Below are 24663 nucleotides of genomic sequence, written 5' to 3' on the forward strand. Positions count from 1 at the left end.
AGAGAAGTGGAATAGGAGAAGAAGGAGAGAAGGAAGAAGAGGAAAAGAAGAGAAAGGAGAAGAGGAAGAAGGAGTGGAATAAGAGGAGAAGAAGAGAGAGGAGGGGAAGAAGGGGAAGAAGTGGAATAAGAGAAGGAGAGAAGGAAGACGAGGAAAAGAAGAGAAAGGAGGGGAAGAGGAAGAAGGAGTGGAATAAGAGAAGAAGAGAGAGGAGGGGAAGAGGAAGAAGAGAAGTGGAATAGGAGAAGAAGGAGAGAAGGAAGAAGAGGAAAAGAAGAGAAAGGAGAAGAGGAAGAAGGAGTGGAATAAGAGGAGAAGAAGAGAGAGGAGGGGAAGAAGGGGAAGAAGTGGAATAAGAGAAGGAGAGAAGGAAGACGAGGAAAAGAAGAGAAAGGAGGGAAAGAGGAAGAAGGAGTGGAATAAGAGAAGAAGAGAGAGGAGGGGAAGAGGAATAAGAGAAGTGGAATAGGAGAAGAAGGAGAGAAGGAAGAAGAGGTGGAAAAGGAAGACGAGGAATAATAATAATAATAATATGTATACCCCCCCCCCTATTTGGCTGGCTTTCCCAGCCACTCTAGGCAGCTTACAGCATATCTGAAAACAGCATAATGTATATAAAAACCAGCAGGAAGAGAGGAGGAGGAGGAGGAGAGGTGGAAGGAGAGAAGAGGGGCGAGGCAGAGGGAGAAGGGGGTGTTCCTGCGGGCGGGGCGCGGAGCCTGACGCCCCTTCGGATCGGGACCCCGAGGCCTCCCTCCTCCTCCTCCTCCCTCCTCACCGTTCTCGCTCTGGCCCCGCGACCGCCAGGGCCCCGTCCAGCACCACCAGCAGTGCCAGGAGGAGGAGAGCGGCCCTTCCCGAGAGCGGCATGGCCGTCCCTGCGCCTCCTTCTTCTCCTCCTCGCCTCCTGCGCCTCCGCCTCCTTCGCCCGGCGGCCGCCATCTTGGCTGACCAGCCTCGGCCGCCGAGGATGTGGCGTCTCCCGCCCGCCCCGCCCACGCGCTGCTAGGCAACCGCATTCCGCAGCAGCGCGCGGCGTCGCGACGTCGGCTCGGCCCCGCCCCCTCCTTCAGGCATGCGCAGGAGAGGGAGACGCGCGCGAAGGCTGAGATTCTCTTCAGTCCGGCAAATGACTCTCGTGGGGAAACATGAGAGCGGGAGCCAGGGTGGGGTTGACGTATAAACTGAGCAAGTTACTCTCATGGGGCCCCCCCAAAAATTAAAAGGGGGAAAAAGGATGTTCATTTCCAATATATATATTCTGTAAAGGCACTGATAGGGGTTTCCCCCTGTATGAATTCTCTCTCTCTCTCTATATATATATATATAATATATATATATATATAAAATAAATTTATATATAAATAAATAAAATAAAATGAGCTCACAGCTGTCCATGGAGGCGCAGATCAATTCTGTGTCCAGGGCAAAAAACAAAAAAAAAGATGTACATTTTCATCATCATAATAATAATACATTTTACTGAGCGTGGTGGTGTTGTAAACCTAGCAAAGGTAAAGGGACCCCTGACTGTTAGAGCTTCCGGGTCATGTGGCCAGCATGACTAAGCCGCTTCTGTACTTAATTGCAAACATGTAGAGCAACACTTGGAATTCCCTTATCCGATGTAAAGTTGAATTTTGCCCCCCCCCCCTTCCCAACTTCACTGCATGTTGATACCTTTTAATTTTCTGCCTTCCTGAAGGAGGTACGTGTGAAAGTATCAGCTTTGAACATTATTACTGCCTCTCAACGCAGAAGCCACCATGAGACATTATGGCCCCCAAATCATGTCTTACCAAATGGAATCATTTTCCCACCTTTGGGAAAACATCCTTAGGCATCACTTGCAAGATGTGGCCATCAATAGTTTACAGAATAAATACTTTTATGAGTTGTGGGTGCCAGATTCCCTTCAATTCGTGGGTCTTAGAATTTAATCCATGCTTGGGAGTGTTAAAATTTAGGTGCTAGATTTAGCCAAGCGTTAAAAATACAGGCTAAACCAGTTTCCCCTGTGTCCAGAAAATCAGTGAGCCATTAAACAAATCAAGGGGAATGCAGTGGACCGTTTTAAAAGGCGGAGACAGGGGCCCCACCGTGAATTTTGAGCTAGTTAGCAGAGTTTAGGATTGCAGTTGGGAGTGATGTAGGCTGGAGGGAAATAGTTGCTGCCTGAAAGCGGTGGCAAGCTTGAGAACGAGGGTCAGTGCACAATGTGAGCTTGCAATGGACCCTCTTGGGGTGTGAATGCCGTGGACCCCTCCATCGTAGGCTCAGGCTATATAAAGGTAAAGGATAAAGGGACCCCTGACCATTAGATCCAGTCGTGACTGACTCTGGGGTTGTGGCCCTCATTTTGCTCTATAGGCTGAGGGAGCCGGCGTACAGCTTCCGGGTCATGTGGCCAGCATGACTAAGCCACTTCTGGCGAACCAGAGCAGTGCACGGAAACGCCGTTTACCTTCCCGCCGGAGTGGTACCTATTTATCTGTTTGCACTTTGTGCTTTCGAACTGCTAGGTTGGCAGGAGCTGGGACTGAGCAACGGGAGCTCACCCCGTCGCGGGGATTTGAACCGCCAACCTTCTGATCGGCAAGTCCTAGGCTCTGTGGTTTGACCCACAGCGCCAACCGCGTCCCTATATATATGTGTGTGTAAATAAACCCTACATCATGAAGACACCACAGTCTCTGCAGTGCCTTGTTACCAAAAAGAAACACAAACCATGAGTAAGCTCCTGGAATCCCTCACCATTCATAGATCGGGGTGGCACATAACAATAGATTTAGTTTAGCATTAGCCGCTCGCCAGCACAAACTGGGAACACAAATGCTGGCGGACTCTAGCTGTCGTAAATGCAGGTTTTTGATTTTCAGAAATCACTTTGAGGTGGTTGTTTTTAACAATCGAGTGGTGTATAAACTTTTAGATGTTTTTAGCTTTCTGTATTTTATCTGTGTTGTGGGTTGTGTAAACTTGCCTGAGAAAAAGTCAACACTAATAATAATAATAATTCTTATTCAACAATGCCTCAGCTGAGATCACGCTGCTCATGAGGCTGCTTAAAGTCTCTGGATATTATTCAACCTGAATATACAGGTATATGACTGAATCCCACCTGAAAATAGTGAATCTGGAAGCACACCTGTCTCCACTGTGTCTCGTTGTTGCCTTCTCTCTCATTTACAACAGAAAGCAGAGACCAAACAAGGAATGTCCTTTTTTCTTTTTGTTGAGAAAATAAGATACCCCTTTATCTTGTTATGGCTTTGCCAAGGGTGACAACAACGTCCTGTATTTACAGATTTAAACAGAGCGGCATCGCAGGCACACCAAGCAGGTCCAGCCGTTTTCAACACAGGCCAGTCCTTTCGCGGCAGCTCGTAAAGAGCGGAGGAGACCTAAAGTTCCACCGAAGAGACAGTTACATGGGCATCATCGTGGGTGAGAAGAGATGACCTCTAGGGGCCTCTGGCTGGCAGGAGTTTGCTACGTCTGCTACGTCTTCAGCAGGTTTATTCCTCACTCCCTCCTGCAAGTGTTCAAACAAATATCATTTCGAGGGGCAAACCTGCCCAGGTGTAAAGCGCGAGACCCCTGGGATTCCCCGATGACTCCCTCCCTCCACAGGGCGCTCTGGGTGGGCTTGGCTTAGTTCCGGTCCTGCTTCTGCTGCCTCAGCGCTTGCAGGAAGATGTCCTTCACCTGCCCCACCGTCTCCTGGTACAGCCGGAAGTCTTCCTCTTTGGTCTTCGCAGAGTCCTGCAAAGCCATCTTCAGGCTTTCGTTCTCGTCCATCTGGATCGCAAGCCTGCAAGGACAAAAATCGGTCATCGGACGTCGCAAAGAACTTACAAGCTGGGAAAGCAAGGCAGCCTCTTCCAGGCATTTTTATTTACCATATTTTTTGCTCTATAAGACTCACTTTTTCCCTCCTAAAAAGTAAGGGGAAATGCGTGTGCGTCTTATGGGGCGAATGCAGGCTGCACAGCTATCCCAGAAGCCAGAACAGCAAGAGGGATCGCTGCTTTCGCTGCGCAGCGATCCCTCTTGTTGTTCTGACTTCTGACATTCAGAATATTTTTTTCCTTGTTTTCCTCCTCCAAAAACTAGCTGCGTCTTATGGTCTGGTGCGTCTTATAGACCGAAAAATACGGTATTTTATTTTATTTTTGAAAAAGAAAACCAGTATGCAAAGCTGTCTCTCTGGCCCCGTGATGCTGGAGAACACACACGGTTCTGGCAGATGAAGATGATGGACTATATGGAACTTGCCGAACTGACCGGGAGACTCCGAGACCAGAGAGAAGAGACGGTGGAAGAAGATTGGAAGAAGTTTAAGGAATATATTCAAAAAAATATGTTAGTATTTAAATCTTAGAATAGCCTTGGAAGTGGATTTAGGCTGTAGGGTTAGAAGTAGAAGATAGTGTGTTTTAAAATAGTATTATTTGCGAGAGATAAAATGTGAAGATGTTTTATGGTTAAAGTAAGTGTGATAAAAAAAAGATATATGTAAACTGCTAAAGATGAGGTAAAATGAAAATCAGATAGGGGGGACTTGGGGAAGCTCACCTAACAATGTTTAGAAAAAAATAAGGGGTGGAATGAACGAATTCCTATGCCCTACAAATAACCCAGAGATGGCAGGATTTAAATAAACATTCACATTATCAGCAACAGAAAATGTTTAGAAGATAGTGAAATATAATGGTGTATTCACTTTTATTTTTATGTCTTTAGGTTTGATGTTATGTTATTAATATTTTTTTCCGTTAAGAGATAGCAAAGTGGGTGAAAACAGAAACAAACCAGAGAAAGTCTTGGAGGGGAGGGAGGGAGGAATATATAGTAAATGTTAAGAATTTGAGATGTAGGTAATGAATGAAAAAGAAAAATGAATTCATTTTTATTTATTTATTTTTAAAGAGAGATGCAATTTAAATAAAAGGGCACATTCTACTCATGTAAAAACACCAGGCAGGCCTTACAAATAACCCAGAGATGCATTTTAAATAAAAGGGCACATTCTACTCATGTTAAAATGCCAGGCAGGCCCCACAAATAACCCAGAGATGCAGTTTAAATAAAGGAACACATTCTACAGTGGTGCCTCGCAAGACGAAAAGAATCCTTTATGTGATTCTCTTCGTCTAGCGGTTTTTTCGTCTTGCGAAGCAAGCCCATTGACGGATTAGCGGATTTGCGCTATTAGCGGCTTTTAGAGGCGTATCTGCTGATCGGATCAGCTGATAAGCGGCTTAGCGCCTTAGAAAAAGGGGGGGAGGGGAAAAACCAGCAGGAACTCGCAAGACATTGTCGTCTTGTGAAGCAAGCCCATAGGAAATTCGTTTTGCGAAGCACCTCCAAAACGGAAAACCCTTTCGTCTAGTGAGTTTTCCGTCTTGCGAGGCATTCATCTTGCGGGGCACCACTGTACTCATGTAAAAACACGCTGATTCCCGGACAGTCCGGGGGCCGGATTGAGAAGGCAATTGGGCCAGATCCGGCCCTCGGGCCTTAGTTTGCCTACCCATGAGCTAAAGGTTCTCTCTGCTTTCCTCCCCTCAACAACGCTGCGAAGTAGGCTATGCTGGAAGATGCAATGATTGGCTCAACGTCACCTGGTGGTTATAAACGTGAGCTTTCTCAAAATGGTTAAGCATCCTACCTTGTGGATAGTTCTTCTATTTGGGACTCCAGGGGCACCTCTGATTGCTGTGCTGATGGAGGTCCGCTCCTGTCACCCACGTTCCAGTCCAGCCTGCTGCTGTTGTGTGGCTGCGCTGTAGATGTGGGGCCTGTTGCTAGAGGAGAACACAGAATTTCCCCTGCGTTTCAGAACCAACCAAGTCTCCACGTTCGTAATTTCCAAATACAAATGCAACAGCGTGGTATTTCAACATGCCATAGACAGTACCTCCACATGTGGTGGGAGTGCCCCAAAATCCAACTATTCTGGACAACAGCCATACGAGAAATATGTAATATAACTAAGCAAGTATTAGATATCACCCCAGAATTGGCCCTGCTAAACATCTTCCAGGACAATAATGCCCATTTACACCACAAAGAACTCATAACCCACCTACTTTCAGCAGCCAGAAACACCATAACCAGACACTGGAGAGACATGTCAGGAGTAAGCATGGACCAATGGTACCAAATAGTATGGGAAACCGCCTTACTAGAAAAATTAACCAATAAACTGAAACTGGTAAAGGTAAAGGGACCCCTGACCATTAGGTTCAGTCGTGGCTGACTCTGGGGTTGCGGCGCTCATCTCGCTTTACTGGCCGAGGGAGCCGGCGTACAGCTTCCGGGTCATGTGGCCAGCATGACTAAGCTGCTTCTTGCGAACAAGAGCAGCGCACGGAAACGCCGTTTACCTTCCCGCCAGAGCGGTACCTATTTATCTACTTGCACTTTGACGTGCTTTCGAACTGCTAGGTTGGCAGGAGCAGGGACCGAGCAACGGGAGCTCACCCCGTTGTGGGGATTTGAACCGCCAACCTTCTGATCGGCAAGTCCTAGGCTCTGTGGTTTAACCCACAGCGCCACCTTCATCCCTAAGTTTCCCTACCCATGCTCTAATCCATGACATTACCTGCTTTGTTCTTAGAGGGGTTTTTGGGGGCGCCAGAATTCTTCCCCGACTCCGTTTTCAGGTGTTCAAACTGCTGCTCTAGAGCGATGTACCTGCGCTGCTGCTCCTGGAGCTTCTTCTCTGCTTCCCAGACCTTGGTGGTGCTGTCATCCACCCTGGCATTCAAAGCAGAAGGAACCATAGAATCAATGAATATCAGAGCTGCAAGGGACACCCCAAGGTCATCTAGACCAACCTGCTGCCACGCAGGAATCGCACCTACAGAGTCCTTGACAGGTGCCATGCAACCTTTGTTTATAAACCTCCGAGGAAGTGGAAGTCTGCCACCTTCTGATTCGGCGCAGATATTACTATATTATTATTATTAATAATAATAATAATAATAATAATAAAAAATAAATAAATAAATAAATAAATAAAAATAATAAATTTTATTTATACCCCGCCCTTCCCGGCCAGAGTCGGGCTCAGGGCAGCTAACACCAGTAAAATTACAGTAAAATCATAATAGGGAAAAAACCCCAATTTAAAATACAGGTTAAAATGCAATTTAAAATGCAGCCCCATTTTAAAAGTAGCCCATAGATCAAAACCAAAAGGGGAGGGAAACATAAGGGTCAGACTGAATCCAAACCAAAGGCCAGGCGGAACAGCTCTGTCTTGCAGGCCCTGCGGAAAGATGTCAAGTCCTGCAGGTCTCTTGTGACAGAGCATTCCACCAAGTCGGGGCCAGTACTGAAAAGGCCCTGGCCCTAGTTGAGACCAATCTAACCTCCTTGCGGCTTGGGACCTCCAAGTGTTGTTATTTGTGGACCTTAAGGTCCTCTGCGGGGCATACCAGGAGAGGCGGTCCCGTAGGTATGTGGGTCCTAGGCTGCATAAGGCTTTAAAGGTCAAAACCAGCACCTTAAACCTGACCCTGTACTCCTCTGGGAGCCAGTGCAGTTGGTAAAGCACTGGATGTGATCCCGCGGCAGGGACCCTGTAAGGAGCCTTGCCACGGCATTTTGCACCCACTGGAGTTTCTGGGTCAGCTTCCAGGGCAGCCCCGCGTAGAGCGAGTTACAATAATCAAGCCTGGAGGTGACCGTCGCATGGATCACTGTGGCCAGATCAGGGCGAGAAAGGTATTATTTATTTATTTGTCATTCAGACATCTCAATGCGACATACAACATATATAGAGCCAGGGAGCCACCACTGAAAAGGCCCTTTCCCCTTGTCACCACCCTCCGAGGGGGCACCTGGAGAAGGGCCTCAGGTGAACGTTATGGCTCTGGTGCTTTCACTTGCCCTCCTCACACCCTCGGTCCTTCGCCTACAAATTAGGATACACAGAGGCCAACCTCATAGGGCTGTTGTGGGAGCAAACAGAATCAAGACTCTGGGGCTGGAATCTTCTACACACTTAAGTTGGGAGTCAGCCCCACAGGGCTTACTTCTGAGTCAACAGATGTGCACTGTAAGAAAAGTTAACATTGTTCTCAGTTGCTGGGTGTGGTTTCAGCTGTCGTGATTCCTTTGAGGTTGCTTTTCGCAGTTTTTATCACGTAAGCATTGTACTGTGTTTTTAATTGTCTCTAAGGCACCCATAGAACTCAGGTATGTGGGCAGGAGGTAAACGTAATAAATGTGTTTAATTTGTTTGCAAGTTAAAAGGCTGAACGCCCACAGAAGATGTTTCCTGCTCACAGGAGGTCTGTTTATAGCTCACAGGCAGCCTCACGCCCAGCAATGCAAAGGAATTTTAAATAGCCAACAAATCAGCACAATTTTGAAATCAGCAGTTAAAATTGGTGCAGTTTTTAAAGGCCCAGCCCACCACTGTGATTAAAAATGGCGTCTAATTGTATCCCAGGTTTAGAACTGTGTCACCAAGAATATTTTTTACTTTCAGACACTGTGGGTTAAACCACAGAGCCTAGGACTTGCCGATCAGAAGGTCGGCGGTTCGAATCCCCGCAACGGGGTGAGCTCCCGTTGCTCGGTCCCTGCTCCTGCCAACCTAGCAGTTCGAAAGCACCTCAGAGTGCAAGTAGATCAATAGGTACCGCTCCAGCGGGAAGGTAAACGGCGTTTCCGTGCGCTGCTCTGGTTCGCCAGAAGTGGCTTAGTCATGCTGGCCACATGACCTGGAAGCTGTACGCCGGCTCCTTCGGCCAGTAAAGTGAGATGAGCGCCGCAACCCCAGAGTTGGCCACAACTGGACCTAATGGTCCAGGGGTCCCTTTACCTTTACCTCCTGCAATGCAGGAATCACAACTAAAGAATCCCGGATCCAGAAGTCATGGGCTCTTCTTATGCCTTACAGTTCTTCCCAACTTTATTTTTTTCAAATTGCAAAAGAAGAAGAAAACTGCCTTACATTTTCTTGGTTTTCCAAGGCAAGGGAGGCTTGGGAAAGGGGAGGGGAGGAGCCTGTTTCAAGGTGCTGTAATGTTATGCGCTTAGGAGCCCCATACCTTTTCTGCAGGATGTTGACCATTTCTATCAGCTTGCCCCTTTCTGCTTCAGCGGCTTGTCCCAGGGCCTTGTACTCTGCAATCTGGATCTTCACGGTTTTCATGTCCAGATTATCAGGCTCAACAATCCTAAAAAGGAGACAAAAGAAGAAAAGGAGAAAAAAGGACCTGAGTTGGTAAGGGAGGGAGAAGGGAATCCCAATATACCAGTGTACTGGAAGAAGCAAAGATAACCAGCATTGAAGCAATGATTCTTCAACATCCACTTCGTTGGACTGGTCATGTTGTGTGGATGCCTGATCATCGTCTTCCAAAGCAACTACTCTATTCCCAACTTAAAAATGGAAAGCGTAATGCGTAAAGAGGTTTAAAGACTGTCTCTAGGCAAATTTCAAAAAATGTAGTATGAACACTGACAACTGGGAAACACTGGCCTGCGAGTGCTCCAGTTGGAGAACAGCCTTTACCAAAGGTGTCATGGGCTTTGAAGACACTCGAACTCAGGACGCAAGGGACAAACGTGCTAAGAGGAAGGCACACTTGGCAAATCCACACTGTGATCAACTCCTGCCCAGAAACCAATGTCCCCACTGTGGAAGGACGTGTGGATCCAGAATTGGCCTCCACAGTCACTTACGGACCCACTGTTAAAACTGTTTTTATGAAAGACAATCTTACTCCATGAGTGGTCGCCAAAGAAGAAGAAGAAGAAGATAAGAGGTTCAGCCAACTCCCGATAGCTGCCACATACCTCCCAGGAGAGACAGTGGATGGGAATGAGGTTGCCACGGAGTCCACGAGGGTGTGACCCATCTTAGACACCATCCTGGGGAAGGCAAAGAATTGCAAACATCTCAGCAACAGCCTGCGTGCTTAGCTTGCCCATCTTCCAACATCTGTGCACGATGCCACATATCTGGGGAGCGGGCAGAAGGCTCTGAAGCCCTGCCGGTTCACAGATGCTGCTGCGACTAATAATAATAATAATAATAATAATAATAATAATACATTAAAACATCAGTCATTAAAAACTCCTCTAAATAGGGCTGCCTTCAAGTGTCTTCTAAAAGTCAGATAGTTGCTTATTTCCTTGACAGCTGATGAGAGGGCGTTCCACAGGGTGGGTGCCACCACCAAGAAGGCCCTCTGCCTGGTTCCCTGTAACTTGGCTTCTCGCAGGGAGGGAACCGCCAGAAGGCCCTCGGAGCTGGACCTCAGTGTCAGGGCAGAAGGATGGGGGTGAAGACGCTCCTTCAGGTATACTGTGCCGAGACAATACACTGACTACACAACTTTTAGAAGACGTCTGAAGGCAGCCCTGTGTAGGAAGGCTTTTAATGTTTGATGTTATATTATGTTTTCACAGATGCTAGAAGTCGCCCAGAGTGGCTGGGGCAACCCAGTCAAATGGGTGGGGTACAAATTATGAACTTATTATTATTAAACCAAAACTCTTCTGATGTGACAAATTGTGGCAGGATACCTACAACTTAGGGACACGGGTGGTGCTGTGGGTTAAACCACAGAGCCTAGGACTTGCCGATCAGAAGGTCAGTGGTTTGAATCCCCGCGATGGGGTGAACTCCCGTTGCTCAGTCCCTGCTCCTGCCAACCTAGCAGCTTGAAAGCACGGCAAAGTGCAAGTAGATAAATAGGTACCACTCCAGCGGGAAGGTAAACGGCATTTCCGTGCGCTGCTCTGGTTCGCCAGAAGCGGCTTAGTCATGCCGGCCACATGACCCGGAAGCTGTATGCCGGCTCCCTTGGCCAATAAAGTGAGATGAGCGTTGCAACCCCAGAGTTGGCCACGACTGGACCTAATGGTCAGTGGTCCCTTTACCTTTACCTACAACTTAGTTCTCTCACTGAGGCAGAAAGCTTGCGCCTGGAATGTACCACTGCAGAGTACAGCTGGGGGTAGGTGTCAAAGCAAATGCTGCTCTAGTGCAAAAGGATTTATTGCACGTGAAATATAGGAACGTCAAGGCGATAATCTCTCTCTGACGTGTAAGTTTTCTATGTGCACTGATATTTGTTGGTATTAAGGACCGCCTGATCACAAAAGTCTCAAAGCAGTAGAATTGGTATGTTCCCTCAAACAGGATTATCTGTCTCAGTGAGAACTAGGCTAATGGACACAGCCGGGTAGAAATAAAATTTGAATTCTCCATAAATGTACTGGCTGGTGAGGCATTACACAACACACTACTGTCCTCCAGCAGAAACTAACTTTGGAACAATGCACGCAGAAGGGTTTATTCATCATCTGTTTCCCTGGACCAGCAATCCCTTCTCAGACTCTGAATTATTTTTTCGTGGGATTATTAAGCAAAGGTAAGAAGTAAAGGAATAGAAGATTCCCTGATTGAACTGAAATGCCCTGCTAACTTCTTTGTCAGACTGGGAGAAGTCCTAGCCGCATAGATATAAAAGTCTCTGGTTTGTAAGACTGGGTGGAAAGTATTATCTCAAATGACACAGGTGACTGTGAATAATCTGAGGCGGTATACAAAGGGCTCAGAGATTCCCTGGAAATTCCTTGTCTGTTCAAAGGATGCTGATTTCATTCATGATAAGGATCCAGCAATCAAATCTGAGAAATAATATATCATATTGAGAGAATTGTTACTCTTGGGGGATTTTGAGCCAAGCCTTCTGAACTATTCTGCAGAAATCCAACAGGCGCCCTCTGGCAAGGAGAAACTGCACATGTCAAATGTCTGCCTGCCTCTTCGGGGGGAAAGGTGTCAAGGTGCTATCCTGATTGTATAAACTACCCTGTGGCGCTGTGGGTTATACCACAGAGCCTAGGACTTGCTGATCATAAGGTCGGCAGTTCGAATCCCCGCAATGGGGTGAGCTCCCGTTGCTCGGTCCCTGCTCCCGCCAACCTAGCAGTTCGAAAGCACAAAGGGCAAATAGATAAATAGGTACCACTCCGGCCGAGGGAGCCGGCGTACAGCTTCCGGGTCATGTGGCCAGCATGACTAAGCCGCTTCTGGCGAACCAGAGCAGCACACGGAAACGCCGTTTACCTTCCCGCCGGAGTGGTACCTATTTATCTACTTGCACTCTGACGTGCTTTCGAACTGCTAGGTTGGCAGGAGCAGGGACCGAGCAATGGAAGCTCACCCCGTTGCGGGGATTCGAACCACCGACCTTCTGATCAGCAAGTCCTAGGCTCTGTGGTTTAACCCACAGCGCCACCTGCGTCCCAAAGCTGCACAGTAGGCTTGCAAAATAAGTGTGGCTGCCCCAATAGTCCTTTTTGGGGGACCATGACAAATGCCTAGCTCCTAAAGCAATTTCCACAAACTGTGACCAAACTGCCAGAGTCCTCTGAACACTTTATTCTGACAGGCAGCTGTATTCATATAAACTGAGGATTTAAAAGTGTTTTTTACCTCGTAGAGCTATTACTTCCAACGAGGTCATCCCTCCGGGATCCTGAGGAACCATTTCCTTCTTCTAAAGACTCGGCTGACAGGGTAGAAAGTGAGTCTGGACTGCTTTCCTCTTTTCGATGGTGCTGGCATCAAGACATCAAGCAAGTCAGACTTTATGCCTTTTGAGCGTGACGAGGTCGATTCCCCACTCCCCATCTCCTCTTTGCTTTCATCCCCTTAGATGGTTTCAAATCTCCCATTTTTCCCATCCCATTTCATAGACAACAGTCACATCCACAACATGTTATCACAGGCCCATTGGCAACCCAACCAGAGTCTGTTTGTGGAAAGGATTTTTTCATCCCACTGCTGCCACCAAGTAATGGATTCTCTCTCTCTCTCGAGTGTCCTTAGACCTAAACCTCACAGGAATTCCTTTAGTGTGAGGAATCCTGTATGAGAAATGAGCAGGTTGAAAACCAATCCTACCAGGCAGTACCAGTATTATTTATTGCATTTATACCCCTCCAATTTTTTCCCTTAAAGGGACTCAAAGTGGTGTACATGGGTCTCTCCCTCCTCATTTAATCTAACCACTGCCACCTGCTTTTGGATATCCTTGGGATTCACAAAGACAAGAGCCAAACAGGCCACTCACTGTCTTTTCTTGCAATTTACCGTATTTTTTGCTCTATAAGACTCACTTTTTCCCTCCTAAAAAGTAAGGGGAAATGTGTGTGCGTCTTATGGAGTGAATGCAGGCTGCGCGGCTATCCCAGAAGCCAGAACAGCAAGAGGGATCGCTGCTTTCGCTGCGCAGCAATCCCTCTTGCTGTTCTGGCTTCTGAGATTCAGAATATATTTTTTTCTTGTTTTCCTCCTCCAAAAACTAGGTGCGTCTTGTATTCTGGTGCGTCTTATAGAGCGAAAAATACGGTACTCAGTAGCATAGAATCAAACAGCCAGATTCAGAACCCACATCAGGATAAATACAATACCTTTATTCAGAAGAACCCAATACCAATAAAAGCCAGTTAAGAAAAGGCACATGGTGTAGAGATGCCTTTGGTAATTGCAAAGCAGAAAACAACAAAGCTAGCTTGCCTCACCCTAATGCTAACCATTGAGAGACACAGTCCTCACTGAATCAGCAATCTGCATTCAAGCACACATAGGTATTGCCATTCACCTTTGTCTATATGCCTGTTAACGCTCTCAAAGAAAGCTAATAGGTTCGTGAGACAGGACTTGCCCTTGCAGAAGCCATGCTGGCTGCTTCAACAAGGCTTGTTCTTCTATACAGTGGTAACTTGGTTTATGAACGTAATCTGTTGCAGAAGTCCATTCTTAAACCAAAGCATTCTTAAACCAAGGCGTGCTTTCCCAGAGCAGTGGGGGACTCAATTTACACTCAACAGGAAGAGGAACATGTTCTGCTTCCAAGGCAAAGTTCACAAACCAAAACACCAACTTCCGGGTTTGCAGTGTTCTTAATCCAAGTTGTTCATAAACTAAGCTGTTCTTAAACCAAGGTACCACAGTTGTACCTTGGTTTTTGAACAGCTTAGTTCTCGAACGTTTTGGCTCCCGAACGCCGCAAACCCGAAAGTGACTGTTCCGGTTTGCAAACTGTTTTTGGAAGCCCAACGTCCGAGGGGGCTTCTGCAGCTTCCGGTTGGCTGTATAAGCTTCCTGCAGCCAATCAGAAGTTGTGCTTTGTTTTCCGAACGTTTTGGAAGTCGAACGGACTTCCATTCGACTTCCAAGGTACGACTGTACTTGGTTACTGTATATTCCACAATACTTTCCACCAGTTTTCCTGGGGCAGACATAAAACCAACCGGCCTGTAATTTCCACAAGCTGCTGTGCTCATTAAGCCAGAAACTCAGCCAAGCCTGTGAAGATCGTGTTTCGCTAATAGTTAACTCCGTATTTGAACTGTGTGATATACCGGCCGGCTTGCTCTGTGATATTAAGCGATAATAATAATAATAATAATAATAATAATAATAATAATAATTTATTTATACCCCGCCCATCTGGCTGGGCTTCCCCAGCCACTCTGGGCGGCTTCCAAAAGAATATTAAAATACTGTGATACATCAAACATTAAAAGCTTCCCTAAACAGGGCTGCCTTCAGATGTCTTCTAAAAGTCTGGTAGTTGTTGTTCTCTTTGACATCTGGTGGGAGGGCGTTCCACAGGGCGGGTGCCACCACCGAGAAGGCCCTCTGCCTGGTTCCCTGTAACTTCACTTCTCGCAATGAGGGAACCGCCAGAAGGCCCTCAGAGCTGGACCTCAGTGTCCGGGCAGAACGATGGAGGTGAAGATGCTCCTTCAGATATACTGGACCGAGGCCGTTTAGGGCTTGTAAGGTCAGCACCAACACTTTGAATTGTGCTCGGAAACGTACTGGGAGCCAATGTAGGTCTTTCAAGACCAGTGTTATATGGTCTCGGTGGCCGCTCCCAGTCAGCAGTCTGGCTGCTGCATTCTGGATTAGTTGTAGTTTCCGGGTCACCTTCAAAGGTAGCCCCACGTAGAGCGCATTGCAGTAGTCCAAGAGGGAGATCCGATCTGGTTTACCTGCGAAGCGAACTGCTTGACCTCCTCCTCCAGCTCTTTCACCCTGGCCTCTCTCTCGGCCACCATCTGCTTGAGCTGCTCGATGAGGCAGTTTTGCTTCTGGACCTCCACGCTCAGCTGCTGCTCCAGGTTCTGGTGAGATTCCTTGGTCCTCTCGTCCTGCTGACTCAGGTTCTTCAAGATGGCTTGCATCTCCTTCTGCTGGCTCTGGGGGAGCGGGAAAGGCACGGGGTTTGCACACATGCATCATTAGACACAGGTGAAGGTGGCGTTTGACCCCTAAAGGTAATAATAATAATAATAATAATAATAATATTTTTTTATTTATACCCCACCCTTTCTGGTTCAGAAAACCGAGCTCAGGGCGGCTAACAACAAATTTAAAACACTTAACTGATACAACAAAAAACAGCATAAAATACAGTATAAAACATGAATAACTATAAATTCAGAATTCAAAAATCAATTTAGGGGGGAAATCCATCCAATAAACATTAGATAATCACCAGGGCTAGCTGGCTAAATTAGTCCTATTTGGGCCAGCGAGGAGACCAGGGGAGAATTAGCTGTGGGATCCCAGAGCAGGTAATCTTCAGAAAAAGGGGAGGGGGAGGGAAGGAAGGGGAATAAAAGATCAGGCTAAGTTCAAATTGAAAGCCAGGTGGAATAGCTCTATCTTACAGGCCCTGTGGAAGGAAGTGAAATCCTACAGGGCCCTGGTCTCCTGGGACAGAGCATTCCACCAGGTCGGAGCCACCACTGAGAAGGCCCTGGCCCTGGTGGAGGATAATCTGACTTCCTTAGGGCCCGGGACCTCTAAACTATGATTATTCATGGACCTTAAGGTCCTCTGCGGGGCAGACCAGGTCCTGTAAATACGAAGTACACCCTTGTGCAAATTAACTGAAACAAACAATGTAGTTTATTGTACAAAACTCACATATACGTACATTAGTAACGGATATGACCTCCGCTATTTATAAGCAGCATTTGAACATGGTTTGGCATGGAGTCTACTAGTTTCGAAAAGTCACTGTTGATTTTCGGATCCCTGTACCACACTTGAATCAGCGCCAGAATGAGCTTCTCTATAGCCGTACAGTCTACAGCACAGAGGCGACTTTTGCATATAGCCCACAAATTCTCAATGGGATTTATTATATTTGTTAGTTGCTTTATCTTGCCCAGGGAAACCCAAAGTGACCTATAAGATATATAGCAGCTGAAATATACTCAAAGTCACAAAGTGATTTCATGCTCTTTATTCAGCTCATAGTGGTGAGGAGGAATGAATGAAAGTCCCCTCACAGTATCTGCTTTATATACATTATTTACACAATGGGCTGCACATGATTGGCTAATTCCGGAATTCTACTGTAAGCCAATCAGGTTGTGGATTCACTTCTATCTGGAGCAGGATTGGGTGGTTCCTGCCAACCAATCATACTGCTGCATTGTTCTAGGACCAATCAGACTGCTGCATTCTGAATCCTATTGTTCTAGGACCAATCAGACTGCTGCAGTTTGGATCCTATTCAACTCAGTACATAACAGCAGCAATCCTAGAACCCTAGAATTGTAGAGTTGGACGGGACCACGAGGGCCATACAGTCCAACCCCCTGCAATGCTGGAATCTTTTGCCCAATGTCGTGGGCTCGAACCCACGACCCTGAGATGAAGAGTCTCACGCTCTACCAACTGAGCTACGCAGATACTGGTAGCATTCTGGAATTTGAAATAGCCTTGAGCAGTAGCTGTTGCCAAACCCCTGGGGTGTGGAACAGCTAGATCGTACCAGCAGAGCATCAACAAGTTCGTCATCATGCTTCCCTTTGTCCAGGAGGGTCGAGATCTGCTCCTTCAAGGTTTTCACTTCGTGAGACAAAACTTTGTTCCGAGCTTTGGAGCCGTCCAATTTCTGTTTCAGCTCTTCGTAATCCTTCAGGAGGGTGTTATGTTCCCCTGAAAGCTTCTGCAATTAAGCAGATAAAAGAAAGTCAGACTTGACGTGGTAGGGAATTTATTTACTTAATCATGTATCCCACCTATTTTTCTAAGGAGCTCGGGGTGGAATATATCATAGAATAATAGTAATAATAATAATAATAATAATAATAATAATTTATTATGTATACCCTGCCCATCTGGCTGAGTTTCCCCAGCCACTCTGGGCGGCTCCCAATCGAGTGTTAAAAACAATACAGCATTAAATATTAAAAACTTCCCTAAACAGGGCTGCCTTCAGATGTCTTCTAAAAGTCTGGTAGTTATTTTTCTCTTTGACATCTGGTGGGAGGGCGTTCCACAGGGTGGGCGCCACTACCGAGAAGGCCCTCTGCCTGGTTCCCTGTCATCTCACTTCTCGCAGGGAGGGAACCGCCAGAAGGCCCTCGGCGCTGGATCTCAGTGTCTGGGCTGGATGATGGAGGTGAAGACGCTCCTTCAGGGATACAGGACTGAGGCTGTTTAGGGCTTTAAAGGTCAGCACCAACACTTTGAATTGAATTGTGCTCGGGAACGTGCTGGGAGCCAATGCAGATCTCTCAGAACCGGTGTTATGTGGTCTCGGCGGCCGCTCCCAGTCACCAGTCTAGCTGACGCATTCTGGATTAATTGCAGTTTCCGGGTCACCTTCAAAGGTAGCCCCACATAGAGCGTGTTGCAGTAGTCCAAGCGGGAGATAACCAGAGCATGCGCCACTCTGGCGAGACAGTCTGCAGGCAGGGAGGGTCTCATCCTGCACACCAGATGGAGCTGGTAGACAGCCGCCCTGAACACAGATTAACCTGCGCCTCCATGGACAGCTTAGAGTTAGAAGGGACCCCGAGGGTCATCGAGTCTAGCCCCCTGCAAGGCAGGAATCTCAGCTAAAGCATCCATGACAGAAGACCATCCAACCTCTGCTTAAAAATCTCCAAGGGAGGAGAGTCCACAACCTCAACATAACAACCTTGTGAGGTTGGTTAGGCTGGAATGAGGGCCTGGCGAGGGACCACAGGCTATGGTGGAATCAGAGGGCAATGGGGCCCTATGTTCTTAAATCCAGCCGTGTTTGTCTCAAAAACAACAACTACAACAATAAGGAAGCCCTGAAAGAGGGTGCGTTTTATCATATGTGGTGATCATGTGGGGTGGTAAAAGCTTTCTGGGAAATGATATATGATGAGTTGGGGGGAAATGTTTAAGATAACTTTTGTTAAAAATAAAAGACTGTAGAAAGAAGAAGTGCCAACCAGAAAAGAATGACAGACTAAGCTGATGGAATATGCAGAAATGGCAGAAAAAGAAGGAACATTTTATCATATGTGGTGGGAATGTAAAAAAGTAAAGAACTTCTGGGAAATGATAAATAATGAAATGAAAAAGATGTTGAAATATAATTTTTTTAAAAAAAAACAAAGCATTTTTACTTGGTATTATAGGTCAGGACATCAATAGGCAAGATGTTAAATTGTTTTTGTATGCAACAACTGCGGCAAGAGTATTGTTAGCCCAGAAATGGAAACAAGAAGAAATTCTGATGAAAGTAAAACGGCAGACGAAATTAATACTGTGCAGAATTGGACAAAATGACAGGAAGAATTCAAAACCTGCGGGGCCAGAGATTGACAGAAGATTGGAAGAAGTATATGAATTATTTGAAGAGCAACTGTAATCAACAAATTACGCTAGTAGGACTACAAGAAGTTTTGTAAGGAGAAATATACGAAGTGTTACAAAGTAGAAAAAGATAGAGATATTGGTTATGAGTTTGAAATGTAATAGGGAAAATAAGAAATGCATACTGAGAGATTAGATTGGAAAATTTTCAGACAGGATTGATGGATGTCAAAAAAATTGAATAAGATGTAAAAGTATGTTTAATTACTGTTGAAAATGATATGTTAAAAAACTTTATATATATTGTCAGGGGTTCAGGAGCAGAGACGCAGAGAAGGGAGGAGACAGAGAGCGAGGGGGAGGAATACGAAGGAAGGATGAGTGGGGATGACGACCCGAGATCACCGAGCCTGTCTAGCGAGTCCGAGGATTCCCAGAAGGGAGCGCCAGCAGTCAGAGCAAGGGGGGAGAGCAGGGGGACACCCCAGGAAGAAGGGTCCAGAGAGGGATCAGAGAGCAGCAGTTGGAGATCGGGACCCACGTGCCCAGCCGGGAGTAGCGGGGAGAGAGGGGACCAGATATCGGGCTCAGGAGACTTTCAGAAGGAGGGAGGGCATGAGTCAGGAGTAGTCACGCCCACCTCGGGGAGCGAGGAAACGGTCAAGAGGAAAGTAGAGAGTTGGGCGCGCGCGCCAAGTTCAAATGTAGCGGAAGCTGGCGCAGTAAGCAGCCCAGAGAGTGAGCCAGGTCCCAAAGCCCGCCGCAAGGAGGCGGAAGGGACAGGGGGGTCCGCGTCAGAAGAGAGTAGGAAAGAAGAGACCCCGGGGGGCAGAAGGACCCAGAGACGGAAGGAAAGGCGCAAGAGGTGGAGCAAGGCTAGGGTATTAAGCTGGTGCGCTAGAGGCGGAGACTCAGACGGGTCTTCGTCGTTCTGACCTAGAAGAAGTAGGGCTGCACATTGCAGTTTGGAAAGGGAACCTGTAATCCAATAAAGACTCTTTTAAACTGAACGCTGGCGGACTTGGTCCTATGTGAGCTGGGACTGGGTGGCAGCCCTGACATATATATATATAGAGAGAGAGGAATATGCAGAAATGGCAAGACTGATGGGAAAGATCAGAAATCAGGAAGACCAAGTGTTTTTAAAAGACTGGAATAACTTTCTAATATATTTGAGATACATACATACAGTCAGGAAGCCCAGGCCTCAGATCTGAGCTCCCCTGGCTCCTGCAAAAAGGTTCTCAGCCCTTCCTCACCTCTAGAGCTTCTTTCTTTTCTTTTTCCAAGCTACGAATCCTCTGCAGGTTCTTTTTTGAGGCAGACGTCTTCCTCGAGTCCGCCAAGCTTACAGCCTCTTCCTCAGTGCTGCTCTCGGACATCCGGCTTCTGCTGTGGCCCAGCTGGTTCTCTAGATCCCGGACCTGAGGGAGGAAATGGAAAATGTGCCCCATTGCAAGTGTTGCTTAGCTGTGCAAAAGCTGCTCCACTTATTAATTAATATAACAGTGTATAGGTTCCAGTTACAGATAGGTAGCCGTGTTGGTCTGCCATAGTCAAAATAAAAAAATTCCTTCCAGTAGCACCTTAAAGACCAACTAAGTTAGTTCTTGGTATGAGCTTTCGTGTGCATGCACACTTCTTCAGATACACTGAAACAGAAGTTGCCAGACCCTTCTATATAGTGATTCTTATCTCATTATACATGACTAAGCCATTTTTCACCTTCTCACCCCTTGCCTTTTCCTGTAAGACCTATTGCAGTCGTTAAGAGTCGTCAACAGGCTCATCTCAGCTATCTGCCAATCTCCCATTCCCACCACCCTTCTGAGTAATACCCCTCCCCACCTTCTCACTATATAGAAGGATCTGGCAACTTCTGTTTCAGTGTATCTGAAGAAGTGTGCATGCACACGAAAGCTCATACCAAGAACTAACTTAGTTGGTCTTTAAGGTGCTACTGGAAGGAATTTTTTTATTATAACAGTGTATGTCAGTGTTGACATGGTAGGAGTGCAAAAGGGGTGGGAGAGGGGTCCCACTATGTTATTGTTATTGTTATTATTACCAACAACCAAAACACATACAGTTACACCCCCCCCATGTAGGCTGATACATTGGGTATACTTAATCAATAATAACATATTCCATTCAACCACATGTACAATTCTATATACATTAACCCTCCACCCTCCACATGGTTATTTAGAATCATAGAGTTGGAAGAGACCACAAGGGCCATCGAGTCCAACCCCCTGCCAAGCAGGGGGTTTTAACCTTTTAATTACCCCAACTTTTAACCTTTTAATTACCCCAAACTGGCTCTCTTAGCCTGAGCAGCACTGAGTTAAAAACAAAAGAGGAATGTAAATCGGTAAAATTGACGGTAATTGCAGCCAGACAGGTTAGAGCGAGTAACTGGAAAAACGCAGAAGAGCTAGGGGTGAACCAATGGAGGGGAAAACTGAAAAAATATTATAATTTTAGAATATCTAACTGTGAAGATATTCACAGATATGATATTGTCAGGGAACTGACATCAGAGGAAAGGGAGTTGGTAGGGCTCCCAGAGACTGGGAGAGAGTCAGCAGCCAAAGCAGGGACCAGTAGGGGGAGCGAGGGGTCTCTGGAGGAGGATCTCAGTAATGCTGAGAGAGACGCAGCAGCCCAGGCAGGAAACAGCAGGGGAGAGAAAGGGGTGAGAGACACGTCCAGCGAAAATAGCGGGGAGGTGTCAGAAGCAACTGTAGGGAGACCCATAATTCGCCGGAAGCTGCCACGTCGTGAGTCCAGGAGATGCGTTTCCGTTAAGGAGCTTCTTTGCTGGAAGCGCTTCCGCAGGCAGCCACTGTCAGACTCTACAAGTGACTAGAGCAGACATGTTTGAGGAGCTCTGTCACACACAGAGGTTTGTGGAGCCGCACAAACTCTGAGGGGGCACAATTTTAAGCACAAGCAGCTAATCATCCCCTGACAGCAGTCTGACAGTCTCTGTACGCTGCCTGTGCAGGAGAAAGCATCATGAGCAACCCAGCCGGAACCGGAGAGGCAGGGGTTGGAGCTGGTCCAAGCTTGGAAGAAAGGTATCAAGCTCTGGAGGTCCAACTTGCGCTGCAGACGGCGAGGCTCGAGGAGAGAAGGGCTCAGGATGCTGACAAAAAGGGGAGAACCACTCAGTTCCCCAGAAAGGTACCAGGATTGGTGCAGAAGTTTGGGGGGGACCCCAAGGATTACCATGCCTTTAGGACAGAGATGCAATATGCCCTTAATGTGCAGTTTGATGAGTTCCCTGATGAGGAATCGCGAGTTGCTTTCGTAATTGGGCATCTTGAGAAGGGGGCGCGAGACTGGGTTCGACCCCTGATGGCAACGCACAATGATATCCTAAAGGACACTATGAAGTTCTTTCGTGCAATGGATATTGTCATGGGGATGGTTAGCTGCTTGTGCTTAAAATTGTGCCCCTTCAGAGTTTGTGCGACCCCACAAACCTCTGTGTGTGACAGAGCTCCTCAGACATGTCTGCTCTAGTCACTAGTAGAGTCTGACAGTGGCTGTCTGCGGAAGCGCTTCCAGCAAAGAAGTTCCTTAACGGAAACGCGTCTCCTGGACTCACGACGTGGCAGCTTCCGGCGCAGCATGGGTCTCCCTGCAGTTGCTTCTGACACCTCCCCGCTATTTTCGCTCGAAGTGTCTCTCACCCCTTTCTCTCCCCTGCTGCTTCCTGCCTGGGCTGCTGCGTCTCTCTCAGCATTACTGAGATCCTCCTCCCGAGACCCCGCGCTCCCCCTGCTGGTCCCTGCTTTGGCTGTTGACTCTCTCCCAGTCTCTGGGAGCCTTACCACTTCCCTTTCCTCCGATGTCAGTTCCCTGACATCCACCTCCCCTCCAGGGCCCCCCTCTCCCCCGCCCCTACTTTCTCCTCTGGGCGGTGAGGAGCTGAAACCCCTAAAAGAATCCTCTTCATCTTCAGACGTCTCGAACAATTCCCTCCATCGGTCTTCGTTCCGACTCGCTGAATCCTCCTCCACCTCGGAATCAGCGAACCCCTCCAACTCTTCTTCGTCGTCGGTGGTGGCGAAGTATTCCCTCCGGAACCTCGCCACTGGCTGGGGTTTTCTAGGGAATCTCTGATGAAAAGTTTCAATCAAAACCTCGTCATCTACCTCCTCTGCCCTGACCCAGGTGTTTTCCGACTCCGGCTCCCCTTCCCACATTACCAAATACTCTACTTGCTCTCCCCTCCACCTGGAATCGAGAATCTCCGCTACATGGTAGCTGTGTTCTTTTTCTTCCATAGCTGGTCCCCTATTGACCCTCCCCTCTCTGTCCCCTATATACGGTGACAGCAATGATCTGTGGAACACTGGGTGCAACTTCATGTGGTTCGGTAACCGGAGTCTGAAAACCACTGGGTTGACCTGTTGCGTGACTTCAAATGGGCCCAGTCTTTTGGGTCTTAACTTCTTACAACCTCCTTTAAATGGTAACCCTTGGGTGGACAGCCACACCTGGTCCCCCACCCTAATGCTTTCCCCTTCCCTTCTGGTTTTGTCTGCCTGCCTCTTATATTCCTCCTTCGCCCTGTTTAAATTAAGTTGGAGCTGGCGATGGATCGCTTCCATTTCTTCAACGAACTGTTCTGCGGCAGGAACGCTCCAGTTCTCCCCCTCCCCCCCTGGGAAGGCTCGGGGATGACACCCGTGATTGGCCAAAAAAGGGCTCATCCCCGTGGACACGTTCTCTGCATTGTTATAGGCAAATTCTGCCAACGCCAGCTTCTCCACCCAATCATTCTCTCTGTCATTCACATAACACCTCAAATATTGCTGGAGGACACCATTAGCTCTTTCCGCCTGCCCATTGGTTTCTGGATGACGGGCAGTGGAAAAATTCACCTCTACATGCAATAAGCTCATGAGCTTCCTCCAGAACCTGGAAGTAAATTGTTTCCCTCGGTCCGAAACCACCCTCAAGGGGGCACCATGCAACCTAAACACATTTTCCACAAACAATTTAGCGGTTTCTTCTGCTGTGACCGCATGTGAGCAGGCTATAAAGTGGGCCATCTTGGTTAACAGGTCTACCACAACCATAATGGCTGTCTTCCCTTTGGACCTGGGCAGATCAGTCATGAAATCTATTGCCACTGCCTCCCATGGTCTTTCCGGCGTGGGTAGTGGTTCTAATAAACCTGCCGGTGCCCGCCTCTCCCCCTTGGCTCGTTGACATCGGTCACACCCTCTCACATATTCACGCACATCTTCCCTGACCTTGGGCCACCAGAATTCCCTGGTAACCAGCCACATGGTTTTGTGTTGCCCAAAATGCCCTGCTGTGGGGCTATCGTGCAGTTGCTTGAGTACCTTTTCCCTCAATTCCCCTTCAGGTATGTATAACGCTCCCTTGTAGTACAACGCCCCGTTTCTCTCCTCAAAACCCCCGGGTTTGTCTCCCTCCCTCCTGAGACCCCTGAGTTTGTCCTGGGCGTATTCATCCTGCACCGTTCCCTCTACCAGTTCCCTTTGCCCCACCAAAGCCGCCCCACACACCCAGCGGTCCTCGGGAATAACATGGGTCTCTTCGGGTGCACCCTCTCCCTCCAAATATTCAGGTTTGCGTGAGAGAGCGTCCGCCCTAACGTTCTCCGGGCCTGGTACGTAACAAATCTCAAAGTTAAATTTGGAGAACTCCTGGGCCCATCTCAACTGCCTTTGGTTGAGCACTCGCGCAGTTCTCCAATACTCTAGATTCTTATGGTCCGTGCACACTTGCACCTTCTGTTGTGCACCAATTAGTAGATGCCTCCATCTCCGGAAGGCCTCATAAATCGCAAGAAGTTCCCGGTCGTGCACCGTGTAGTTTCTCTCAGATTTGTTCAGCTTTCGCGAAAAGAAGGCACACGGTCGCCACTCTGACCCCTCCTTCCCCGGCTGCAGAAGAAGCACCGCCCCTATGGCTCTGTCCGAAGCGTCTGTTTCGACCCTCAGCTTTTTTTGTAAATCCACATGTAGAAG

The 24663-nt window shown here is 47.6% G+C and overlaps 2 protein-coding genes across 2 annotated transcripts in view; both read right to left on the bottom strand.

Moving 5' to 3' along the window:
* The window catches only part of LOC309515021 (keratinocyte-associated transmembrane protein 2), a 16370-nt gene extending 15397 nt beyond the window's left edge, over positions 1 to 973 (bottom strand). Inside the window, 2 exon segments of the mRNA XM_082192611.1 lie at positions 779 to 794; positions 796 to 973. Coding sequence (XP_082048737.1) covers positions 779 to 794; positions 796 to 942 — 163 coding nt within the window. The 5' untranslated portion in view covers positions 943 to 973.
* Positions 974 to 3219: 2246 nt separating this feature from the next.
* The window catches only part of CCDC13 (coiled-coil domain containing 13), a 41239-nt gene continuing 19795 nt past the window's right edge, over positions 3220 to 24663 (bottom strand). The window contains 10 exon segments of the mRNA XM_082192286.1: positions 3220 to 3535; positions 3709 to 3814; positions 5675 to 5810; positions 6611 to 6765; positions 9072 to 9200; positions 9823 to 9897; positions 12476 to 12600; positions 15046 to 15252; positions 16842 to 17018; positions 19906 to 20070. Coding sequence (XP_082048412.1) covers positions 3428 to 3535; positions 3709 to 3814; positions 5675 to 5810; positions 6611 to 6765; positions 9072 to 9200; positions 9823 to 9897; positions 12476 to 12600; positions 15046 to 15252; positions 16842 to 17018; positions 19906 to 20070 — 1383 coding nt within the window. The 3' untranslated portion in view covers positions 3220 to 3427.

This window comes from Podarcis vaucheri, assembly GCF_965113315.1.
Source record: "Podarcis vaucheri genome assembly, chromosome: 12".
Classification (NCBI taxonomy): Eukaryota; Metazoa; Chordata; class Lepidosauria; order Squamata; family Lacertidae; genus Podarcis; species Podarcis vaucheri.